At 50.0% G+C, this 24,832-nt stretch overlaps 1 protein-coding gene across 12 annotated transcripts in view; it reads right to left on the bottom strand.

Annotated features, from left to right (window-relative positions):
- Ciita (class II major histocompatibility complex transactivator) overlaps positions 1-24,832 on the bottom strand; it is a 53,034-nt gene that overhangs the window by 13,540 nt on the left and 14,662 nt on the right. For 8 of the 12 annotated variants that reach the window (XM_087910828.1, XM_087910830.1, XM_087910824.1 and 5 more), the window contains exons 2-13: positions 17,832-17,978; positions 17,571-17,666; positions 16,083-16,145; positions 15,862-15,942; positions 13,282-13,326; positions 12,241-12,387; positions 11,962-12,096; positions 10,256-10,420; positions 9,493-9,561; positions 5,671-7,312; positions 4,740-4,898; positions 3,827-3,898 (exon numbers count right to left, since the gene is read on the bottom strand). In XM_087910828.1, the coding sequence (XP_087766954.1) occupies positions 3,827-3,898; positions 4,740-4,898; positions 5,671-7,312; positions 9,493-9,561; positions 10,256-10,420; positions 11,962-12,096; positions 12,241-12,387; positions 13,282-13,326; positions 15,862-15,942; positions 16,083-16,145; positions 17,571-17,666; positions 17,832-17,978 (2,821 nt within the window). The remainder of the gene's footprint in view (positions 1-3,826; positions 3,899-4,739; positions 4,899-5,670; positions 7,313-9,492; positions 9,562-10,255; positions 10,421-11,961; positions 12,097-12,240; positions 12,388-13,281; positions 13,327-15,861; positions 15,943-16,082; positions 16,146-17,570; positions 17,667-17,831; positions 17,979-24,832) is intronic. The other 4 variants (XM_087910831.1, XM_087910825.1, XM_087910827.1 and 1 more) reach the window with 4 other exon arrangements.

The raw sequence follows: 24,832 nt of genomic DNA, 5'->3' as shown, positions 1-24,832 counted from the left end.
AGACCTCATTACAGATGGTTTTGAGCCACCATGTGGTTGCTGGGAATTGAACTCAGGACCTTTGGAAGAGCAGGCAATGCTCTTAACCTCTGAGCCATCTCTTCAGTCCCAGCAGTAGGAATTCTTATGATTGCTTTTTGATTTTCTCTCTCTCTCTCTCTCTCTCTCTCTCTCCCTCTCCAGGCTGGCCTTGAAATCATCATCCTCCTGCCTCAGCTCCCCGAGTACTAAGCTGACAGGCACACTACCACTTAAGATTTGTTTGTTTAAATGAACATGCTTGTGAACATCAAGAGATTACTGTACATAGTAACATAAATTCATTATGGAATGTCCTCCATGTCTGGGGCCCAAACTCTGGAACCTCCAGCTTTCAGGAAAGGCCATAGTTCGGAGCTGGGTTCAGCCTTGTGCTGGGGTCCCCTGGGATCCTTCACCCTTGGATCTTGGGTCCTTCTGTACTGATCTCAGGAGGCTGTCAGGAACAGAAAGGCCATCACCCAATCTCACTGCTTGTCTGCCAGGTACCAGACTAAGGCATGAAAGCCCTGAGCAAACAGAAGTTCCCACCTGCGTGGAGCTGCCACTGGGGGGAGAGATAATCACAGGGTTGGTCAGGCTCCAGTCTGGGAGATAAGAAATGCTACAAACTCATGGTGCAGGATTCAGAAAGGGCCTCAGAACCCTGAGATACACAGGGGTCTGCACTGGGGCCTGAGACCAGCATGACAGAGAGAACCAACTGCTGCAAAGTGTCCTCTGACCTCCACAGGCACACCAAGGCATGCATGCACATACATACATCTAAACAAATAAGCAAGCACACAATGTCACTTAAAAAAAAAAAAAAAGATGAACAGGGGGCAGCAAGGGCCTGGGTAGATCTGCTGTGTAAGGAAAAGTAGTCAGGGCAGAGGTGCTGCCGTGGCAAAAGCCTAGGGCTGAATCTCATTTCAGGAAACTGAAGGCCAGAAGGAGGAGCATAGGGTAGGCTGGGACTCAGGAAGATTATGGCGGGGAGAGGGGAGAGGAGGGCCGAGGCTCTGAGCCTGACGAGCTCTCTAGGTTAAGACTCCAACTTGGTTCTCCTGCCTCTAACTTCAGGTGCCGGGACAGCAGCTGTGTGCCACCAGGTAGGTTGTGCTGGGGACTGAACCAGCGCTTTATGTACACTAGGAAGTGGCATGTGTCCACCTGCACCCTACGTACATGTGGGGTTTTCAAGTGGACTGATCAGACAGCCGAAGAGGCTGGCAGGGTGGGTGACACCCAAAATAGTCTTTTGTTTCCTTCCTTTCTTCCTCAGAACCGTCTCGGGGCTTCCAACCTGTAGGTGGCTGTTGGTCTGGCTCTAGCCTGTTCCACTCTGTAACCTCCGGTACCCAGAGCGCAGTTCCGACCTCCAGGGAGGGACTTTTTAAGCTGAAAATAATTCAAAGCCAGAAAGCACCCTGTGGCTGTCTTCAGACATTTCCTCTTTTCAGCAATATTTTTACCTCTTTACAAATTTGGCGTTTTATGTTCTGTTGAAAACAAGAGGGGCTTGATTATCTGCAGGGGTGCAGAGGAGCTGGCAGCAAGTAGGTGACCAGCTGGGACTGCAGGCACATCACTAACATCGCCTAGCCTCAGTTTCCAAATCTGCCCACTGACTATCTTCCTGGGCAGCTCTTCCCACGAAGGAGACTTTCTGTAAAAGGCTCCTAGGATCTTTGTTTTGTGACAAGGGCTCTCTGTGGAGTCCTGAGTGGCCTTAGACTTGTTTGTTGTCTTCCTACCTTAGGTCTCCAAGTGCTGGTGTTACAGGTGTGTGCCGCCACATCTGGCCGGCCCGATCTCCTCTCTAAGAGGACCAAACACCGACAGAGCTTGTTAGTCGAGTAGATAAGCTAACCTGGTGCTTATAACTTTGAACAAACTGTGCCATCTCTCAGGTCTCATTATGCCCATTTGTAAATGAGAGAGGACAGCAGTGCCCTCCTCCAGCTGTCTCGGATAACGAGGTGGAAATGCTTGACAGTTGAGAAGCTGTGTAACAGCGGTGGTGGAGCGTGCTTTCAATGCTGGGCACTTGGCAGGGCTGAGGCAAGGGGAAGCAAATATTAAAACCTCTTTTCAAAATAAGAAACACATGAGTTGGGAATGTAGCTGAACTGGCGGAGTGCTTGCTTAGCACGCACAAAGCCTGGGTTCTATTCCTTGTTCTGCATAAGCTTGTGTGGTGGAGTGTGCCTATAACCCCAACATTTTGGAGGGAGAGGCAAGGGGGGTTAGAAGTTAAAGGTTATACAGCTTGACCTCGCTATATAGCAAGTTTGATGTCAGCCTGGAATATATGAAACTCTAAAAAAAAAATAAACAAACAAGCAAATAAATGGGTTGGGGATATAGCTCAGTGGTAGAATGCTCGCCTAGTAAGTACAAGGCCCTGGGCTCAATCCCCAGCATTGCAGGGACGAGCTGTTTAGGCAGTCAGACTAAATATAACTCCTGGGGCTCTTCAGGGCCCATGTCCTGGCCCTGTCATAACCTTCAGCCACCCTAGATTCCCTAGAACCTATTGCGCTCCATCATCTGTTTCTTCTGCCCTGGTGGTACTGCTCAGGGAGGTGGCTGCCAGGCCTGGCTGCGTAGGCTGGGGGACCAACTATCCCAGTTTGCTGAGACTCTCAGTGCCCAATTAGACCAAACCTAGGTAAGATGGACCCTAGCTCACTGGAGTTACACAGCCGAATTTCTCAGGAAGGATCCTTCTAACTGAGGGAACACCCAGAGAAGCAAGTATGAAGCAGGGTGGGGTCTGAGCATGCGCATGACTGGGAACCCTAGTAAGTCTACTCAGCACCCAGGCTGGGTCCAGTCTCTGCAGATCGTGAGGACACCTGAATTCAAAGGGCAGTGGCCAGGCTCTGCATTCCCCTCGGGGAGTACATGTGGCCAGGGGAGCGACCAGCCCAGGCACAGGAAGAGGATGCAATTTCTAGTTCAGCAGGGAAAAGACCAAAACTGAGGTCCTGGGGACACCCTCTGTGTGAGGTTGTGGTCTGGGCATACTGGCATTCCTTCAAGACTTCCTCTCCAGCCCCTGTGAGTTCATTCTCAATTTCTCAAGCTTCTGTGATGATGCGACCTCCTCCAGGAAGTCCCCAGCCCACCCTGCAAGGGAACTTGCTGGCACATGTTCTTCATGGACAGCAGCCTCTGCTCCTCAAAGAGCTTTTATGAGTGAATAAACATGAGCTCCTGGGTATGCATGCACGTGTGTGTGTGTGTGTGTGTGTATGTTCGCATGCATGTGTGTCTGAGTGTACACGTGTGTGTATACGTGTGTATGTGAATATGAGTATGTGTGAGGCATGTGTGTGTACAAATGTGTGAGTGTGTTCTATGTGTGCTTGTCAGTGTGTGTATGTGTGTGTTATATGTATGTATGTGAGTATGTGTGTAAGGCATCTGTGTGTGAGTGTGTTATATGTTTGTGAGTTGTGAGTGCATGAGTGTGTGCAAGGCATGTGTGCACAAGTGTGTGAGTGTGTTATACGTGTGCATGTGAGTGTGTGAACATGTAAGTGTGTGCATTATATATTGGGTGGGGTGGACATGTGTGTTGTCCTGCAAATGGGCCTGTTCTCTGCTGTTCTGAACATCTCCTGCACTCACCCAGACAGGTCACACCCAGCAATGGATGCTGCTTTCCCAGTGGTAACTGAGAGGGCGGGAATCATCCTGGCTCTGCCCACCCACTCACCATGCCTCTGGTCCCAGATCAGCTAAGATGGCAGAAACAACCTTGGGTTACCAAGGCAATTGTCCACCCTTCACTTACGCAAACTCTAGCTTCTTAAGGTCCCGGATGGCAGGAAGATCTGGAGCTGCATCTTCCGAGGGGTTTCTCAGCCTAGAGAGAAAAGGCTTCAGTAAGTAGGGGTATCCCCACGGGTGTACCTCCAAGACTGTCTTTCTTGGGAGCTGTTGTTGATCCTCCACTGAAAAGAATGACTTTAGGGGGCTGGTGGTTGAGTTTGTACTGGTCTTGCAGAAAAGCGGAGTTTGGCTCATAACTGCCTGGACTCCAGTTCTAAGGGATGTTGATGCCCTCTTCTGGCCTCATAGGCACTCAGACACACATGTATACACATCATTAAATATAAAACACTTTGGAAAGAAGAGCCTTAGGGCCAGGCTGAGTGACATGAGCCTATTTATCACCAGTCATTTCAGAGGATGAGAGAAGGATCATGTGGAGGCCAGCTTCAACTCCATATCCAATCCCAGCCAGCCTGACCGAACAACTTAGTAACACCCTGCCTCTAAATAAAAACTAAAAGTGGAGATAAGCTCATAGCATGTGTGAGGTCCAGAGAGAGAAAGACAGGCACTCAGCAGCACCTAGGTAGGCGATGCTGTATCCCCTCTTCTTGTCCTCCGTCCCTTGGCTCTATTATGGCTGAAATCGGACCAGGTTGCGTGAGAGGCTGCGAGGGTCCCTTCAGTTAGCAGATGCCGATGGGATCCTTGTTAATCCCCAGCAGGTGATGTCTCCTTGGCTTTAGCCAAGGGCCTGGCTTAGAATGGGGCAAAGGGCAAAATTGGGGTCCCTGTCTGGGTGGACTGCAGCAGAGGGCCTGGGTGGCCATACCAAGAGTCAGGGCACTCGGCAGCTCTGTGGACAGGACATGCATGTGACACGCAGCCCACCCACATAGCCTGGAGCCACCTCCTAGCCCTTGCCTTCTCACCTCTGGGTCTGCACCAAGCTGTCCAGGTCTTCCACATCCTTGGGAGACTTGGCCTTGAATGGCTCGATGGTGAATTTCTCCTCTGCTGCCTGGAGTAGCTGGGACTCTCCCTGCTGCCGTAGGGACTCCCATAGCACCATTGTGTCGCTCAAGGAGGCCCTGTGGAGGGAGGGCCTCAGACCTAGAGACAGTGGCTCCATGAGGGGACCACCTATCTCCTCACATCTTTTTCCTTCCTTAGCTCGATCTCCACCTCCCCTGACCTCACGGGCCCTGATTGCTTTACCTTTCTTGAAAAGGCCCACTTTTTCTCTGACTGCCAGGAAGCTCAGCGCTAAATTCCGGGCACACCTGTGGCAGACCTCATAACTTGAGTAAAATCTGTTTATCGGGAACAGGGGAGGAAGTTTTTCTGGAGATACCCTGAAGTGCTCAAGTAAACTGCAAAATGGACTTCAATGAGTCAAATGAAAGAATTCAGAGCCCATTCTGAGGTGCAGGGTATCCTTGCAGGGCTGCGAGCACCCCTGGAACCCGGCCTCATTCTCATTCTCATTCTGGGAAGGCTGCTCTGGCCTGAATACAAAGAGCAGAGAGAAAGAGAAGACTGAGGCAGAGACGCGCAGGGGCCATGTCTTTGAGCATGAGAAAATGGTGGCGCGTGGTGGCAACCGAAGGATGGGGACAATCTGGACGTGGGCTAGGCTGAGACTGTAGATGTGTTTCAGTGCCTGGCGCGTGGCAGGCATTCAAATATTTGTTAGAGCAACGACACTCTCCCCCCACGGGCTGTGTGGCTAATTACCTTTCTCTGACCCCCAGCATTATCATCTTAAAATTGGAGGGGACTGTCCTGCCCATCTGACGCCATGCTCATAGGATAGGGGTCCCCAGAGCTACAGTCCACGTCTGCCCTGCGTCCTGCCCACACCTGAAACTGGTGACACAGCTGAGTCCCACGAGGTCCCCCAGTCTAGAGGGCTCAATGCCAGTCTGACGAAGGTCCAGGGAGAAGTCCTGGCTGGCCGTCTCTAGGGCCCTGCCCAGTATGTGCACATCTGGGGGTGTGAGCCGGGTGCCCAGGAAGGAGAGATGCCCAGGGAGCTGCTGTGTTACATGCTCCCAAATCCCAGGTTCCTGTGTCTCGTGGGCACAATGTAGCAGCTCCAGCAGTCGGCCGGCCCGCAGAGTCCCCAGCTGTAGGCGCTTCAGGTACCTGGTAAGAACCTTCCGTTTCCTTTCCGTCACTGCAGGCTCCACCAGAGCGCCCAGGCACTGGGCTCGAGGCTGGAAAACCAATCCAGCCAGAAAGCGTGGTACAACCTCCAGCCAGTTGTCATAAGGTCTCTTCTTCCTTGGGGTCAAGGCCAGGTACTGTGGCAGCTCCTTGTCTCTGATTTCATTGCACTGTGCCAGCCACACAGCACCCAGAAAGCACTGTAGCAGAAAACTAGAGAAGGCCAGCTGGGCCTCTGCGGTCCCCAGGGCGGGCTGCACCAAGCCTCGGGTCACTGCCCAGGTCCTCACCTCCACGGATAGTAACTGGGTCTCTTGCAAGGTGCTTTGGTGTCTGCGGCCCAGCTCCCAGGCCAGCTTAGCTAGCTCAGTTAAGCCCCCCGGAGGACTATCTCGAACTGCAGGGCCTAGCAGGCTGACATAGAGTCCTGTAAGTGTACCAGGCAGCTGGGTGTCCGTGCCCTGTTCCAGCAGGGCCTTGGAGAGCTGGCAAACGGCCCTGCACAGAGCAGGGTTGTGACTGTGGGCGAGGAGAAAGGGCTGGCCCTCCAGGAGGCCCAGGGCCTTGTCTTGGTCCCCTGCTGTCCCCGAGTTCTCAAAGTAGTGCCTCATATAAGTCTGGGCCTGTTTAATAGAGAAGCTGGGCACCTCGAAGATGGCGTCTGCCTTGCTCAGGCTCTGAGCCAGGCGGCCCCGGGGCCGGGCCGTGAGGAGCAGGGTACAGCCGCGCAGCAGCTTCCGCTGGAACAGCCCCGCTAGCAGTCCCCGGAAGGAGCAGGGCTCTGGGGGCAGAGGTCCACATGGTCCATGCAGGAGACCATCTTGGGCCTCTAGCTCCTCAAAAGCATCTAGAATGAGCAGGACACGGTCCGGTTGCCTCACGATGTGACCTAAGACCTCATCATCCATGGCCAGTGGCTGCAGGCTTGGGGGACAGAGCAGATCCCGCAGGTGGTAGGAGTCGCCTGGACGATCCAAGCAGTGACAAGGGACATAGAAGACAAAGTCATATTGTGGCAACTGGCCACGGGCCCAGGTCTGACTCACCATCTGGGCCCAGTGGCTCTTGCCCTGGCCAGCCTTGCCCAGCACGGCGACCACCTGTGTCTCTCGTGGCCAGCGGCGGTCGCCGACAACCTGAAGCACCTCAGCTAGGCCACTATGGGCTAGCTGGCGCTCTGTCCAGTCTGGAGTGGCTAGCTCCCTTTCCTGGCTCTTGTTGCTGCCTCTCTCCAACCTGGCCCGTATCAGCTCCATGGCTACCAGGGGACTGCTCAGGCTCTCAGGCTCCGCCTGGTACTTGTCCTGCAGGGAGTGCTGGAACCGCTCCACAGACTCTAGGAAAGCCAAGGGTGAGCCAGAGAGTTAGCAGAGTGGGGGGTGGGGAAGGGGAGGTGGCCAGAGCCTCCTCTCACCTCACCAGTTTCCCATCCACTGCTCAGTTTCTAGTCAGCGGCTCATTCACTCATCAACACCCATTAATTTTCTCTTTATCCATTTCTTTCTGCCTTTTCAATTATTTATTTATGAGATGGGGGCTCATATAACCCAGACTGCTCTTGAACTCACTTAATAGCTGAGGGTGACCTTGAACTTCTGGTCTTCCTGCTTCCACCTCCTTAGTGTTGTGGTCTTGGGGTTGAACCCTGGGCCTTATTCATGGTAAGCGAGCAGTCCACCGGCTGGGCTACAGCCCACCAGCTGAGCTACAGTCCACCAGCTGAGCTACAGTCCACTGGCTGAACTACAGCCCACCAGCTGGGCTACAGTTCCAAACTCTTTCTTAGCTTTTGATTTAGAATCTTGCTTTGTAGCCCAGGATGACCCCAAACTGGCTGCTCTATGGGATGGGTGTGTGTGTGTGTGTGTGTGTGTGTCTGGGGGCAGGATGTTTATTGTGGATGAAACCCAGGGTGTTCAGATTTCTGGGCACTTCCTCTACCACTCAACTGCTCCCCAGCCCCTTCAGTTACCACTAGGCTGGGCCACTCATCCCTATGGAGTTTGGAAAGAGAGTTGGTTATTTGTGGATTCATCAAGTTAGGTGAGATGAGCCAGGCTCAGAAAGACATATATTACATGTTTCCTTTCATATATGGAGCCTAGAAACATACAGACAGACAGATACATAGATATAGATAATATATATGCATATATGTATGTATGTATGTATGTATGTATGTATATGTGTGTGTGTATACATGTGTGTGTGTGTGTAGGGGGCATGAAAATAGAAGTAAGAGCATTTAGTGACAGGAAGGGGACCATTGGGAGAGAAGGAAATGGAACAACAGATCATAAGGGTGTGAGTACGAATAAAATAATATATATATATATATATATATATATATATATATATATATATGAAATTGTCAGGATGAAATCCATCATTTTAACAATGATGTACTTCCCACTAAACCTGCACACCTGAGTTCCACCCCTGGTGCCTCATGGTGGAAGGAGAGAACCGACTTCTGCAAGGCGTTCTCTGACGTGTGTACTATGCACGGACACATGCACACATATATACACACATATGCAGACACACACCGAATAATACAAAGAAATAAATGAATGTAATTCGAGGCCTTTAAAAAGACAGTGGGACTGGTGAGGTTTTTTCTGTTGGTAGAGTATTTGCCTTGTGAGTACGAAGCCCTGGGTTTCAAAACCATGAATGTGATAGTGCATGCCTATAATCCCTGGAATTGGGAAATAGAGATAAGAGGGTCAGAAATTCAAAGTTTTCCTTAACTACATAGCAAGTGGAAAGAAAGAAAGAAAGAAAGAAAGAAAGAAAGAAAGAAAGAAAGAAAAAAGAAAGAAAGAAAGAAAGAGAACAGGAGAAAAGGAAGAAAGGAAGACGAAGGCAATGGGCATGGTGTTGTACACCTATAGTCTTAGTGCTCAAGAGACTGAGACAGTAGGGATGTGAGTTCAAGGCCAGCCTGAGTTACAGAGTCAGTTCAAGGGTGTGAGCTACATAGTGAGAGTCTGTCTCTGAACAAATAATGTCAACAGCAACGGAAAGAGCTAAAACTTGGGAGCCCCTGTGTCTGAGTCAAATCCTGCCTCCTCTGTTTGCGTGGCCATGAACATCTGTATGCCCCACTATGCTTCAGGACAGTTCATCTGTGAAATGGGGGTGATACAGGGGCTGGAAAGGCATTAATGCAAAGCTTAGGGGTGGACCTAGAAGGACCATCCAGTGGCTTAGCTTTCTCTCACTTCCTTCATCCGCTCGCTCACTCTGTTCTCTTATATCTTCTCTCTCACAATGCAAGCTCAGTTCCCACAGGTGACTCCTAGGAATAGGGACTTATGTCCTGTGTACTACTGCTTGGATGGCTGAACAGACGTTGCAACAGTGAGGAAATCAACTGGGTGATAAATGAATGAATAAGTAATGAATGAACGAGCAAGTGCGCTGGCGAGGGGTTGGCTAAGTATTGCATGGGTGAAGTGAAGTGCTTTTTGCATTGGGTCTTCAGGACAGAGGGGCTCAATAGTTACTCACCTGGCCATTTTGGAAGCTTGATGGGAGACTCGGGACCTTCCTGACATGGGGAGGGGGATGATGTGTCCTCTGAGGATGGAGAAACAAATGTCAGTCAGAGTCTGGAGGGTTCCCATTGACTCTTGCCAGTATTAGGGGCATCCAGAGGACAGAACCACATGCCTAAGACTCCAAGGCCAGGTCACAAGAAGGCAGCTCAATTGTATATGAGATCTTTATTTTAGCCAGCTGTACTTACAAACAAACATCTTTTAACCAGTGTTTTAAAAATTACTGCAAGTCAAGCACTATAGTATCTGTAATCCCAGCCTTCAGGGGGTGAGGTAGGGGGATTTTTGCAAGTTTAAATTCAGTCTAATAGGCACATACTGAGTTGCAGGCCAGTTGAGGATGTACAGAAAGACCCTGTCTCCAAACAAAGAAAAGCAAAATTTAAAAGTATAGGATTCAATAAAGCCTGGATTTCCAGCTTTAGAAGGCCCAGTCAGGCTGGGTGTGCTCTTACACCCTAAAGATCAACAGGAGGCCTGTGGCTTATGGCTCTGCTTGGATGGACAGACAAGTTCCAGTTGTCACCCAACCCTCAGTCACACTCCCTGCTTCACCAGACCTCACACACCCTCCCTCACACGCCCTTCCTCATGACCAGTCACCCATGAATGTGACTTGCCCACCTCTTCAGGCAGCTCTGACTGCCTGAGAAATTTCCTCCCCAAGCCCTCCATCTTGGTTCCAAGGCCTATTTTAGAGCCCCGGTCCTCACCCGTCTCATCAATACGAGAGGTCAGCGCAGGTTCAGGCATACTGGGCAGGTCAGCTGCAGATGGTGCAAAGGGGCTGGTGGAGCCCGGCCGCCCTGGGGATTCGGGGAGGCTGGGGACAGTGGGGCCGCCTGAAGGGACTGCTTGGTGGACTTGGGGCATCTCACCTGTACGGAAGGAAAAGAAGAGCGTAAGAATCGTTAAGGACTCGTCTGGGAGTGTGCTGGGTCACCCCTTCACCCACACTGTGGAGTGTGAACTGACTTTCCCAGGGTGGGGGTGCTGCATCTCTGGTAAAGGCTGACTGAATAGCTAGAGCTTCTGTGGCTGCAAAGTTGCAGGTCCAGAGCCAAATTGTCTTGGGGTGTCTTTAGCACCCACCCTCATAGACATTAATTGCCTACCCCTGTATTTGGCCTAGCATCCTTAAGACTTCAGGTAAAAAAAAAATCCTTTTGGCAATGTACCAGGGGATGCCTTTTCCACCACCCAAAGGCTAAGAATGCCAGCAGGTAGCATCCGAGGACTCTAGCAGAGGTACCCTGCTTTGCTGTAACCTGGCTGGGGTTTCTACTAATGTATCTGAAAGATGACCTGGCTTATAACTCTCTTTGGTCTGTTACTACTAAAAGTTCATTTAGCTGTTGACATGCTGGATTGAGGTATTTGGGGCATCGTAAATCTGTGTTCCTGGCAATGGTTACTCCTGTCTGGCTCCAGAATAAATGATCTCTTCCTGCTGTTGAGGTGAGTGGTTGGCGAGCTTGGAGATAGAGGAAACCTCCTAGTGAAGGCATTTCAGGGTGAAACTGGGGAGGAAACCCCAAGTTACATCCAGCTCCCATCCGTGGAGTGGACACAGTCAGCTCACAGGGCACTCGGGACAGATGCTTCTTGGCACTCCTACATGTTAGGAGTTGCTCCCTTGCTTCTGGGACACCATTATCTTAAATAGAAACAGACATGCAGCCCTAAAAGGAGCTTGTGGGCTGTAGTGGAACCATCCTCATCCCTGAGAGTCCAGACATGCCTTCCCAGGGCTTATTGGAAGCCTCAGTATGGTGTGTCAACAGGCACCATTTAACTGATCAGAAAAAAAGGCGAATTAGAGAGAGTCATGCAAAGGTACACACAAGACTGCCCACAACACACTGGAGGGGCAAGGGGACAGTTAACTCTGGAGTCTCTTATTGTTTGGCTTCATAATGAGGGTCACCGATGTCAGAGTTTAAAAATAAAGCTGAGGGTGCTTGCTTGTTTGTTTAAGGTCTGAAGGGATAGTTCAGTAACAAAGAGCAAGAACTACTTATCCAGAGATGCTGAGTTTGGCTCCCAGAATCCATGTCAGGCTGCTCACAACAACCTGTAACACCAACTCCAGAGAGAAATCACCTATGGCTTCTTCAGGTACTACAGTAAAGCATTCTCACTTGTGTGCACATACACAATTAAAACAAAATCCTTTTTAACTTTTTGTTTTGAGGAAAAACTAAGCTGAAAGGAAACAGTGACACAGAAGGCTGTGAGTCTGGTCACCTATGCAGACCACCGTGACTTTGGGGGAAATGAGGATAGGGAAAGGTGTTGTTGGGAGGGAGAATTCATGAATGGGTGCTGTGTCACAATTCCAAGTGCCTGCCGGAGAGAGCAGGTCAGGGGGAGGGAGGAAGGAGAGACCCTCAGCTGCGATGCTGGCTTGTACACTCACCGTGGTAGATCAGAACACTGGAGAGACCTGTGCCAGCCCCTGAGATTTGCAAAAGTCCCTGGGGCAGAGTGGGAAGAAGCTGGATGTGTCCGATGGGGAGATCCAAGCAGTTCAGTGAGGACCTAGAGGGGGGCCCTGCAGGAGACAGAGGCAGTGAGGGGGGACCATCCACAGCACCCATTTTTGTACTTCTGTTTAGTGATGTGGGGTTAACATTCAGCTCCCCCCCCCCCCCAAGAGGCTCTCATTTCTCACATCTTCTCCAATCCTTCAACATACCAGATGTCTGAACAGCTCCCTCTAGGTATAAATGGCTGGACACTGGCTCTTGATTGGATAGAGCAGGTGATAAGTAAGACATGGTGGAGAGGCTTGCTGGCCCCATCAGGAAGCTGCCAGTCAATATGGGCACCGAAGAGGGCTCGGCTGTGAGAAAGGGGTGAGTTAGAGGCTGGATGGACACCTGGAATGGGGTAGGCCTGCCAGGACAGCAAGAATCTCTCTCTTGGGAGCTGAAGGAAATGACTGTCCCCCTCTGACCCCAAGTAGCTGAGTTGCTCAGCTGTTGATCTATGCCAACAATACTCAGCCTTTCCTTGTAGCTGGGCTTAGGGGCCTCCCTAGAAACCTCACACAAGAAACCTATGTCTAGGCCCATAACCATAACTCCAGCCCCTCTCACCCGGAGACAGCAAGTCACTAAACTCTTGGGAGACTAAGCACCACCCTCAGCCTCCAGCTTCTGTCCAATGTATGGGAGCAGAACCATGTGTTCCCATGAAGGTGGACACAGCACTCTCTTCTACCGAATGGGAGAGCAGTGAAATGGGGTGGGTCCTGCTCCCTCATCAGATTAGGACTCCCTAAGGACTGAAGCTACCTCTCTATCATCTTGGGGGATCCATGGAAGCTAGTAGGAGAGAGGTTTGGAGGTAACAGAAGATGAGTCTCGTACCACAGCGCAGGCTGAGAAATCACCGTCTCTGTTTGTACTCACTCTCCCACAGCTGTGTGATCTTAGGCGACTTCGTTTCTCTGAGCTATTTTCTTCCCTCTGTCCCTTGGTCTCTCTTCAGATTTCCCTTCCTTCCATCCTCTCTTCCTTTCTCTCTCTTCCCCCTTCTTCCCTCTGTCCCCTCCTTCTTTTTATCTTCTTCCATGATGCTAGAATGCAACCTAGGACCTTGTTCACAATAGGCACACATTCTACCCCTGAACTACTCTCAACCCTGATTCCTGGTGTTCAATGCTGGCTTGTGCTACATTTGAGGAGGCCTATGTTCCTCCAAAGTGGCTCTCTGGATCATCTGCCCATCTCACCTAGCTTCCTGTGCTTGGAGTCCGTAGCGTGCTCTTCTGCGGAGCCTGCAGAGAGAACCCTGAGATCAGTGGCCCTGGGTTGGGATGTGCCCAGCCATGGGAATTTCTTGGTTCTCAACAGGTCATGTGACCTTTCCTGAGGACCTGAAGTACCATGCACCACTTTCTCCCTACTCCTTAGGGTGTTGGCCAGTTCTTGCTTGAGCCCAAGTCTCAACTACAAGAATCTTGGCAGGTAGGTGAGAGTAGAGGAGAGGCAGAGGCACAAAATCACAGATCAGGTGAGGTTAGAGCTATAAAACCACTGGAGCCCGCAGCTCTGGGCTCTGCCCAGGTTGCCCCCATAGCCTGCCAGAGAGCGTTAATGTTTCCTCTATGGATGCTATACCATTGCACGCACTTGTCCACTTCCAGACAACAGTGAAAAGCAGAGAATGTCTTAACAGATCAGTGGCAAAAACCATGTCTCTCAACAAGAGACCTATATAGCCAACTGTGGGGCAGCCACCCAAGGACCCAGCTTGGGCCAGCTGTGGAAGAGTCAGGATGTTGGAAGGTATGTAGCAAGGGGAATCATAGGCTCTAATTTACTAGGAAGGCCCCAAAAGGATCAAGAGATCTACCAATGGGTGAAGCAGCTCAAGGCACATAGGTCCCAATATTAACTGTTGAATTCAAGAAGAGGGGAGGTATGCTTGCTCACAGAGGGACCCATACCTTAGCTCAGTGTAGAAGAAGGGAGGGAGGAAGGGCCAGAGGGATGGAAGAATGGAAGGACAGAGGGAGAGAAGAAGGTGAGAAGGCAGGTAGGGAGGGAGGCAGGAAAGGAGGGAGGCAGGGAAGAAGGGAGGTAGGTAGGTAGGTAGGCAGGGAGGCAGAAATGGAGGGAGGCAGTGAGGAAGGTTGGATGTAGGGAAGAAAAGAAGTGAGAGAGAAAGGGAAGAGGGAGAGAAAGGGCAAAAGGAAAGAAAATCGAGGAGCCTGTGAGGTGGCTCAGTGGGTACAATACTTGTAATGCAAGACCAGAGACCCAAGTTCAACCCCCAGAACCATGTAAAGGTGAAAAGACAGGACTGACTCTGCAAAGCTGTCTGACATGGACATACTCATATAGTGTGCGTGTGCCCATACACACAATAATAAGAAAGAAAGTTTGCAAAGAGGAAGGGAGAGAAGAAAACAGAGAAGAAGAAGAGAAGTGGGGGGGCATTCTGGAGACAGATCCTTGTGTTCTCCAGCAGCAATCTGGAAATGCCCTCCAAGACATGGTAAGGGCAGAGTGAAATAGTGTGTGCATCTGTATGTGTGTATTTGTATACATGTACATATGTTTGTGTGTATATGCATATGTACACGTGTGTATATATTGTGCATATATGTAAGTTTATGTTCATATGTATGTTGGTATGTGTGGTGGGGGTGGAGCAAGTGATAGAGTATTTCTGACAAGGTTCAGAGGGAGAGATGGTCACAAACTGCCTTCAGGGGGAAGTGCTAAGGAAAGGATGGGCTGGAGGCAAACTCTCCCACTGCCCTTTCTTGGCACGCTAGATTACAGCACGCACCAGATTCCCATGCCATCAGTAAATAAATGTGCAGGGCCTGGGGTTGCAGATCAGTGTAGAGTGTTTGTGTAGCATTCCAAAGGCCTGGGCTTCATCCCCACAACACACATGCGCTCATACACACACACACACACACACACACACACACACACACACCTCACACAAGAAATAAACATATAGTGACTAGAGAGATGTCTCAGAGCACCATCCCCCTCTTCTGGCCTCTGTAGGCACCAAACATACATGTGGTACACAGACATGCATGCAGGTAAAACACTCATACACATAAAACAAACACACTAAAAAAGAGAGCTAAACGTGAATAAGACAGTGACTTTATGTGGATGAGTGGTCAGGGAGGGCTTCCTGGGTGAGGTGGGCTAATGGTTTTGAAGGACCTAATTACAGGAAGAGAGGAAGTGCTTCAGGAAGAGGAACAATGTGGCAGTCTGCATGGGCTGCCACATGGGGAAAAGAGTGTAGCCAATGTAGTGTCTCTCCATGAGTCAGAAGAGGAAGGATGGCCCACACAGGCCTCTCAGAATGTATCCTGTGACAGCTGGAGGGTCAGCAAAGCAGGGATGCCATAATCTGTATGGCGAAGCATCGATGACCACTAGGTGAGGACAGACTAAGTAGGCAAGAGACTGGGCAGGAGGCTCAGAGAGGTGTAGATACCTAGCCAAGGTCACACAGCTCATAAACAGCATATTCAGGATTCCAACCCAATCCTGGCTGAGGCCATACCCATAGCTTAAAGAGACCTCCCTCAGATACCCTAAGGGAAGGGGAAGTGGGACTCAAAAGTCATTGAGGAACAGGAACCGAAGCAGCCCACAGAGACTCTACCAGGAGGAGGGAGCTTTACTCTTGAGATGCCTGTTCCTCCCTGGGAAGCAGTGGCAGGGGGTTGTGGTAGGGAGGAAGACAGGACCTAATGGAGTAACTGTGACCACAGCAGGTTGCAGAGATAGATAAGGAGGGACTAGATCTGAGAAATGAGGGGCTCACTCACGTCTCTTCTGGGGCCTCTGTCCGGCTTCTCCAGAGCCCTCCACGCTCTCACGGAAGCCTTCCTCTGCTCCAATGTGCTCTACTTTAGAGAAACACCAGAGACCCATGTCAAATCCCAGAGCCCCCATTAGGGTCTCTATAGTGAGTAGCTGAGGCTGCCAGACATTTCTTCAGGTCAGGAAGAAACTGAGGCAAGGCCACTATCAGCATCCCCCGACTTACTGAAGAGGTCCTTGCTGAAGCCCTCCAGCTGGGTGTCCTGAAACACATACTGATCCAGTTCCGCTGCCAGGGGAGGAAGCACAAAGTCAGTCAGAAGGTCTCCCAAAAGTCCTACTGTGGGTCAAGCCTAGGGGCTGCCACCTTCTAGGTCTGGTGCACAGTAGGGTCTCTATAAACGTGGCTCAGTGTAAGTTGAATGAACAACAGGCAGACGTTGCCTTTCATGTAATGAGCAAAGAATGTGCCCATGAAAACATATCTACATCATAAAATAACTCAAAGAAGAACATTGAACGTTGGCTTTGGGGTTGAGCTCAAACTCGGTCTTTATTCTCCATGAGCTCCATTTGCTGGACAATCTCGAGCTGATTGCTTAATGTTTCTGGTTCCTGTTTCCTCATCTGAACAATGAGAACAAACAGCACATTCTCTCCAGAGGTGGACACAAATGGCTAGACGTGTGTTCAGAACATTCAACATAGTATACCGGAGACACTCCAGAAATGATGGCAAACAACGTGGTACGTGACTTGGAGCTAGTGGGAAGACATTTGCACGACCAGGAATTCAGTGTGTGTGTGTGTGTGTGTGTGTGTGTGTGTGTATGCGTGTGTGTGTGTGTTTGTGTGTGTGCACGTGCACGCATATTTGTGTATGTGTACCCACATGCACCAGTGCCATGGAATGTATGTAGAGGGCAGCTAGCAGGAATCAGTTCTTTCCTTCCACCTTAAACTCAGGTCATTAGGCTTGGTGGCAATTGCCTTTAACCCACAGGGCTACCCTTCTGGCCCTGAATCTCTTTTCAAAGCTGGACATGCCATAGCAACCTGCTCAATCTCAGGTACTTCCTTTTCATGCTTAAGTCAGGACTTGGAAGTGAGGAAGCCCTGGCAGCAGATTTCACATCTGCTTCTGGCCATGTGCATTAGCCTTGAGGCTGCATCACCTCCCTCAGCCTCAGTTTCCTCGTCTGTAAGCAGGAAGCTCTCACACCAAGGACTCGGTTGGCCATACATGAATAGGCTGCCAAAGTCAGTTGCTGCAATGGCAAACTTGGTGGCTCAGATGCCGGAGAAGGTCATGTGATGTGTGCCTATGATCCTGCACTGGGGAGCTGAGGCTGGAGAATTGCCGTGAGTTTGAGACTGGCCTAGGATGCATAGTGAGTTCCAGGACAGCCTGGGCTAGATAAGACCCTGTCTCAAAAATAAAATAAAATGAACATAATACAAAAATTAGAAAGAAAAGGAAAGAAAGGAAGGGAAGTACCATAAAGGCCATGGTTGGCTTGACAGTCATCAGGGAAGGGACCTGGCTCCCTTAGTCCTCCCTCTCTCCTTCCTCCCCGCAGTCCTCTTCCAGCTCTAACTGCCCCCCCCCCCAGCTACAATTTTGGAGGGAGGGAAATTTTGTTGTTCACTAACCCCAGTGAGGTTAGTGGAGATTTTTTTCTCTGTCCTTTCTCTGGTCCCACTACCATCTTACCGATGTTGGCATAGGCCTCCCTGGTCTCTTCATCCCCTTCCATGTCCTGCAACAGCTTGCTGAACTGCTCACAGTTGATGGTGTCTGTGTCCGGCTCTGGAAAGGAAAAGCCCTTAGGGTGAATCCAAGGAATCTGACAGGAGGGATGATGGGGAAGGAGAGCAACAGTCTCCAGTTGAGGGGCAGGGCAATGGGCTGGGAGCTGTCCAAGGTCCTGACGCTTGCAGGCTGTCTCAGCCAGCCGAGAGAAACAAGGCCCACCTGAGCTGAGCTCGATCTCCTCCTCCCCAGCCAGGTCCATCTGGTCGCACAAGTGGTAGAGGTGGAGGGGGTCAGCATCGCTGTTAAGGAGCTCCAGGTAGCTGCCCTCTGGAAGCCCCAGTTCCATGGTGGCACACAGACTATGGCCTGGGAGGAAAAACACACTCAGCTGTCTCACAGGTGACTGATGAGGGCTGGGAGTGAGAGGAGCCAGAAGGTATGAACAAAGGGACATCATGCACTGAGATGGGAGTTGGAGGCCCAGCTGTGGGGCCTTAGGCAAGTGACTTACCCTCTCTAAGTATCAGTTCTCTGGAGACATGGAGAGAACCTCGAAAGGCCAAGGGTGGCGTGGTGCAGGGTGACAGTCACATGGAAACCCCCAGTTAAAGGAAGTTATTATGGGGGGACTCAGAGAAGGGACTCTCCTCTCCCAGTCTGGATCCTCTCACCACACTAAATCTGCTTCCACTCACACCCAGGGCTTCCAGTGCCTCTGGGGGCCATGCTCCCCATGTTCCTGATTGCTTAGGAATTTTTTCAAGGTCACTGAAATATGCCTTCTCCTCTGCTGGCGGTTCCAAAAGTGGGGAAAGGCAGAGATGACCCTGCTCACCCAATGTGAAGAAAGGTCCTCTTTATCTGCCCCAGCCCAGGGCAGATGGCTCAAGTCATGTGGGGATGAACAAAGAAAGACCCTGCCCACTAACTTCATACCTGTAATGGTTAATCTTGATTATCTCCTTGCCAGAATCTAGAATTACCAAGGAGACAAGCTTGTGGCCAGGGCTATGAGTTTCTAGATTGTGGTGACTGAGAGGGGAGGACCCATCCTAAATGCGAGCAGCATCACTCCGTGGGCTAGGGGTTCAGAACTGAGCAGCAGCGTGCATCTCCCTCTGCTTCCTGATTGTGGATGCAGTGTGAGCCACTTCCTCCCTCTGCTGTCACTATGCCTACCTTAAACTGTGAGACAAGCTAAGGATCCCTTATATTGTTCTTGTCAAGTGTTTTGTCACAGCAGTGAGACGGGTAGCTAGCACAGCACCCTGCCCCAAGCTTGCAGCACCTTCCCGCACACCAGATGCTCCCCTCACCTAGGAACGGTGCAGGGAAGATGGCAGAGATACTCCAAGTTCCTCATATTGTATGACGAGCTTCACACATGTCACCCCCCAGGTCTCACTCCCACCTTAACTAGTTACATTCCTGTCTCTCGGGTGAAGAACCAGATTACAACAATGAATGGCCAGCCACATCTTCTGCTGCCGCCATGGGAGGGGCTGTTACTTGAGAAGGGAACATGTGGGTGACAAGACAATTTCCTCTTCTGAAGAAATATCTGCGCACACCAGAGGGCAGGGGCTGCCTTTTGGCGAATGGGCCTTCTGCAAACTGCCCTTCCCTGAGGCTTCCACACCTCCCTAAGAGGCCACCCCAGCGCATTCCACCATTCCAGTCCCACAGTGGAGGCTTTGTTTTGTTTCACTTGGGTTAATGACAATGCTGTGAGAAAAGGGGTTCAATGAACTCAAGATTTAAAGGTTCCCAAAGTGTCCACTAAACGGACAGCAAGTGTGATGGTAGCTGCTGTTGTGCTTCAGTTATGAAGATAATAATATTTTATGTGTACAGGCTGGTCAGAAGAAGGCGTTGTAGCCCCAGAGATGGAGTTACAGGCAGTGCTCATGGTGGTCAGAAGAAGGCCTTGTAGCCCTGGAGGTGGAGTCACAGGCAGTTGTGAGCAACCTGACGGGGATGCTGGGGACTGAACTCTGCTCCTCTGAAAGAGCTGCAAGCAGCATTAACACTTGAGACATCTTTCCAGGTGCATAAAATTTTTTTAAAAAATGAACAATACTGTGTTCTTGCCACCTTGTAAGCTGTCTAGAATTTGGGGGACGGTGACCCTGTTCCAAGAGCTCATGGAAGAAGATAAAGACTAGGATTGGGCAGGAGGAGGCAAGTGCCATAGACAAAGGAGGAAATGGCTTTCAAGCCTGTGTCTTAGAGTGGGCAGGCGGCTCAAGACCATGACACAGAGGAGACTGACGGAAACTGCTACTCTCAGCTAAGACTTTCACTTCCTTCAGGGGTTTCAGGTGATCTCAAGAGACAGAAGAGAAACCGAGGCACGTAAGCAATATTGAGAGATTAGGCTGTGATGTAGCTCAGTGGTAGATCACTTGCCTAGCATGTGAAAGACCTTGGATTCCATCCCCAGCACACACACATGCACTTACACACACTTACACTCACTTACACACACACACACACAAACCACAGAAAGCTGTGCTGAAGGACTTTGGAGTTTATAAGGGAACAGAAGGTCTGGTATTTCCAAGTCAGGAAGCTTGGGAGGCTCATGTATGAGAGATTCCAGAGAAGGAATCTCTGGAAATGCTGCAATTGTTTGACTCTTGGTTGCCACTGTGAATGGCAGGTTGAAGTATGGCTTCAGAACTGGGCCTTGAATCAAGTCTGATATTAGTGGTTTTGTTTCCTAAGCTAATGAGTGCATTTGAGTGGTGTGTGTGTGTGTGTGTGTGTGTGTGTGTATGCGCGCGCGCACATGTATGTTCATGTGGCCAACGCAATGTTTCTCTTCAGATCATACAACCTGCTGATGCTAACAATCCCAGTTCCTGACTGTCCTCTAGAAGTTAGTAATTCTCAGGTATGACTTCTTCAGCTACTGGTTTGCACCTCTTGCCTTGAAGGCTGTATCAGGTCTTTCTGGCTTGGCCTGCTGTAAAAGATGGCTCAGGATAGAGTCAGTGGGACAGGGTCAGTATGAGTGAGATGCCAGAAGGGGGCTAGCCTGAGGATCGCAACTGTCCTGAGCACAGAGGTGTCAAGGGAACACAGGGCTGCGGCTGTGTGGTGCTGGGAAAGGTGATCTGAGAGGAATTCGCCCTCTGGTTGTCCTCACCCTGTTGCCAAGCATGTCCTCTCTGTCCCAGAACCCTCAACCATCTTGGCGTTTCTATCCCAGCTACCTAGCTTCTCTGAGCTCAGAGCAGCCACCCAGCATACGGCAAGATATAGTAATTAGAAAGACTGGAAATAGATTTGGTTTTGGTCCCTGGCAGCAACCCGCAGGGCTTTTCCATGGTGGAGGTGGGAGAGGAAGCAAGGGTAGCCCAACCATGGGACAACTGAGTTCACAACAGTCCGATGGCACAAGACCAAGGCAAGAGTCATGGGCCCTGAGAGCCAAGCCCTGTCTGCTTTGGATTGTGTGACTCTGGGAAAACCCTTTCCTGTCTCCAGTTACCAAGGCTGTCATCTGTTCAACAAGAGAGTTGCAGGGGAACAATGGCTTTCAAGTGACATTTTGCAAGAATTCCAGATCCTTTAACAAATGAGAAAAAAATTGCTGTTTGAAAGGGCATTGAGGAACCCAGAACCTCCTTTTCTCTAAAAGGGGCTTCACAGAATAGTTCAAAAGCACAGCTGTAGCTGGATGTGATCATACAGGTCTGCAATACCAACTGCCCAAGAAGGATGAGGCATGAGGATCATGAGTTCAAGGGCAACATAGGCTTTATAGTGAGACCTCATCTCAAGCACACAAAACAACAACAACACTGAGATCCAAGCCTGGTGGAAGGTCTTGTGATACTGGCTTTAAGTGGCAGCAGGAAGATTGCAAGTTCAAAGCCAGTCTGGGGTACATAACAAAAGGTAAACACAGGGTTGACATATAAAGAGCCGTCACGCAACATGGGGAGACCCTGAGTCCTTCCCTCAGGACTATAGTCAGAACTTATAAGACAGAAGCAAACAGAACAGCTCCCAACAACTTTTCTGAGTGAAAGACACTGACCCAACTCGTGTAGTGCAACTTCATGTCACTCCAAAGGGCTGCCCAGAGCCTGGGCGAAGCCACAGAGGAACAATGGCTGGAGTGTTGTAGTTTATGGGGCAGGGAAACCACTCTGGAAGACACTGCCATCATGGACCTGCTGATCCAAACACACAACCGGTCCAAACTCATGGACTGGGCCCTACCAAGACTGAACGCAAACTGTGATTTTGATTTTTAAGTGAATATGAGGTTCTGTTGCAGAGTCAAAGATGGTGACCTGGACTGCTAAGGGATACAGGTGGGTAGCTGGGGAGGCAATGCATTCATGGACACAGTAGATGAGAAAAAAAAAACCCACAATTCTACGACTTCTCTTAAATATCACCACAACCGTAATAATGTTTCAAAAAGTAAAAAAGCAAGCAAGTAAACAAACTAAAGAAGATTAAGGCTAGGGAGATGACTCAGGCACGAAAATGCCTGCTACACAAGAGCGAGGGCCTGAGTTTGGATCCCCAGGACCCACATAAGAAGTCCATCAAGGTCGTGTGTGTCTTATTCATAGTGCGTGAGCATGGGCACAGGCAGATTTCCCAGAACTCACTAATCAATCAGTGTAGCCAATCGACGACCTCCAGGTTTAGTGAGAGACCTTGTTAGAATAATAAGATGTGCACATATTACCCTCACACCCAGATGCACATGCATACACACGAACACCATACCACACACAGAGAATGAAGAGAGAAAGCAACAACAATGAAGAAGGCTGGGCATGATGTTAAGTGCCTGTAGACCCAGCCCTGGGGAGGTATAGACAGAAGGATTCCTGGAGTTTACTGGACATCTGCCTAGCCTAGTCAGAGAGCCCAAAATTCCAGCAAGAGACACTATCTCAGAAATGTAGTCCTCAGGTGGACAACTCCTGAGGAACGACACCCAAAGTTGGTCTCTGGTTCCCACATGCACAATCACACATACACATAGAAAGAAAAAAAAATCAATGTGAATAAGAAAAAAGAGGAAGGGAGGGAGAGAGGAAGGAAAGAAGAAAGAAAAATGGGAGTGAAGAAAAGGAGAAGAATCAAAGGAAGAGGGAAGAAATGGAAGTAAAGAGGAGAGAAAGGAAATGGAGGAAGGAAGAAGGAAGGAAAGAGGAAGGAAAAAGGAAGGAAGGAAAAGGGAAGGGAGAAAGTAAAAAGGAAGGAAGGAAAAAGGAAGGAAGGAAGAAAGGAAGGAAGGAAGGAAGTAAAGAGGAAGGAAGGAAGAAGGAAGAAAGGAAATCAACAATCATTTCACACTACAGTTCAAGTGTGACACCCACAGTGCTCTGACTTGATGCATCAGCCTGCGTGGATGCTGAAGTACCATCCAGCAGCTTGTGGTACCTGATAGGTCTCCCTGGGAATAACCAAAGTCAAGTCACTTCTCCCAGAGGATGTCTTCAGAATTCATATACCAGTCACCTAACCTTAGCCTGCTGGTACTCAGAGGAGGGAAAATTAATGTTAGATGATGTCACTAGTGGGAAACCTCATGGTTGGGTTAGCAAAACCATTCCTCAAAAGAGAAACAGTCTGAGGGTACACTGGCTCCATCTTGCCACATGACATCTCTGTCATACTAAGATGCAGCAAGAAGGCTCCTGACAGGGTTCACAGCCAAACTCTTGAACTTTCCAGAGTTCAGACTTTAAGCTCAGCCTACCTCCACCCGATTGTGCTACTCAACTTCAGCATCAGAACACGGACAAAGACCCCAGCTCACACCCAAGCATAGGTCCAGGCAGGGCACAAGGTTTCCTCTCCTCGCTTTAATCTGAGATATCTCAGAGAGTCAACCCCTAGGCTCCCTAGGGGACGTGCTGTGATCTGCAGAGTGACCTCACTGTAGCTGTGTCCCCCCTCTATCCAGCTTGGCCTCTGTCCCCCAGTGTACCTCACTCCGAACCCAGGAAGCCTCTGATATGAGTATCTCCAGCTCAGTGCTGGGTTCTATGGGAGCCTCACCTCTGATATTTTAAAATACATTTTCCCAAATATGAACAGGAAATCATATGGAAGAAGACAACACTGTGTCTAGTACAAGCAAGCCTCCCAGTCTGTGCTCTGAGCCCCGAATAAAAGCACCCACTGAACCACAAACGGAGCAAAGGCAGCCTCCACAGGTACTGGTAAATGGCAGGCATCTGGGGCCTAGGAAAGGAGAAAGGGTACACACTGGGAGAGCTGCAGCGAGGACCAGGGGTGCCAGCACCCTGTCCCTAACAAGAACTCCTTCCCAGCTCCAGGCAGCCTAATGAGTCTCAACATTCCTGTGGCAATCAGTGGACTGGAAAGAAAGGTCAGTATATTTTGCTAAAAAGAAACCCAAACCAGAAGTTGAGCAGGGAGAAAGAAGGTCTTATGGCTGCAGTTTATCAAAGCAGGGGCCCCAAACTCCAGCCTCAACCATGATGTGAATTAGGAGTGGCCTGCTTTCAGGGAACTGAAGGTGGAGACCCAAGGCCTTCACTGAAGTACTTTCACAGGCCGGAGCGTGGTGAACATGGTGCCTGCCACTTCCTTCTCCCATGTTAAACCATTAGGTCATATTCCTAAAGCTAGCCACCCAGGTCCATTCCCTTATTTGGCCACTTCCTTATGCCTGACTGACTCCTGAGGCTGATCACCAAGGTTCAGCTATCAAAACACCAAGGTCGGGCAGCCAAAATTCATTATTTGGCTACACTGACTAACATGTCCAACCAGGACTTACATAAATGCAGATTTTCCTGGGTTTCTTCTTAAAAACTATTCTTGTGCAACACCTGCTGCTGTCTTTGTCTGATCCAGAGGTGGAAATGCTCCCTCCCTTGTCCTCTTCAGAGTAAACAAATCTCCTTTGTGCTGAGAATTTGGGTCTGGTGTGTTCTGTGTTGACTCGGAGGTCCCAGTCTTGACCTTGAACACACTTTCAGGGGCAGGGATCATACAGCAACATCCTGTGCTCACACCAGGCACAGGGTCTTCAGCTGAGCCCAGGAGCTGCACTTTTTGTGGGTTTTGTTATTTGTTTTTGTTTTCAAAGTCAGGGTCAGGCTATGTTCTACACCAGTTTGGTCTAGAACTCACAGCAATCCTCCTGCCTCAGTTTACAAATGTGCACTGACGTACCTGACACTTGGCCTGTCTGGTGTTTTCTGGTGGTC

This window comes from Myodes glareolus, chromosome 9 (assembly GCF_982192425.1).
Source record: "Myodes glareolus chromosome 9, mMyoGla1.1, whole genome shotgun sequence".
Lineage (NCBI taxonomy): Eukaryota > Metazoa > Chordata > Mammalia > Rodentia > Cricetidae > Myodes > Myodes glareolus.
Note: the sequence above shows the minus strand (reverse complement) of the source record. Positions and strands in the feature narration are given on the sequence as shown.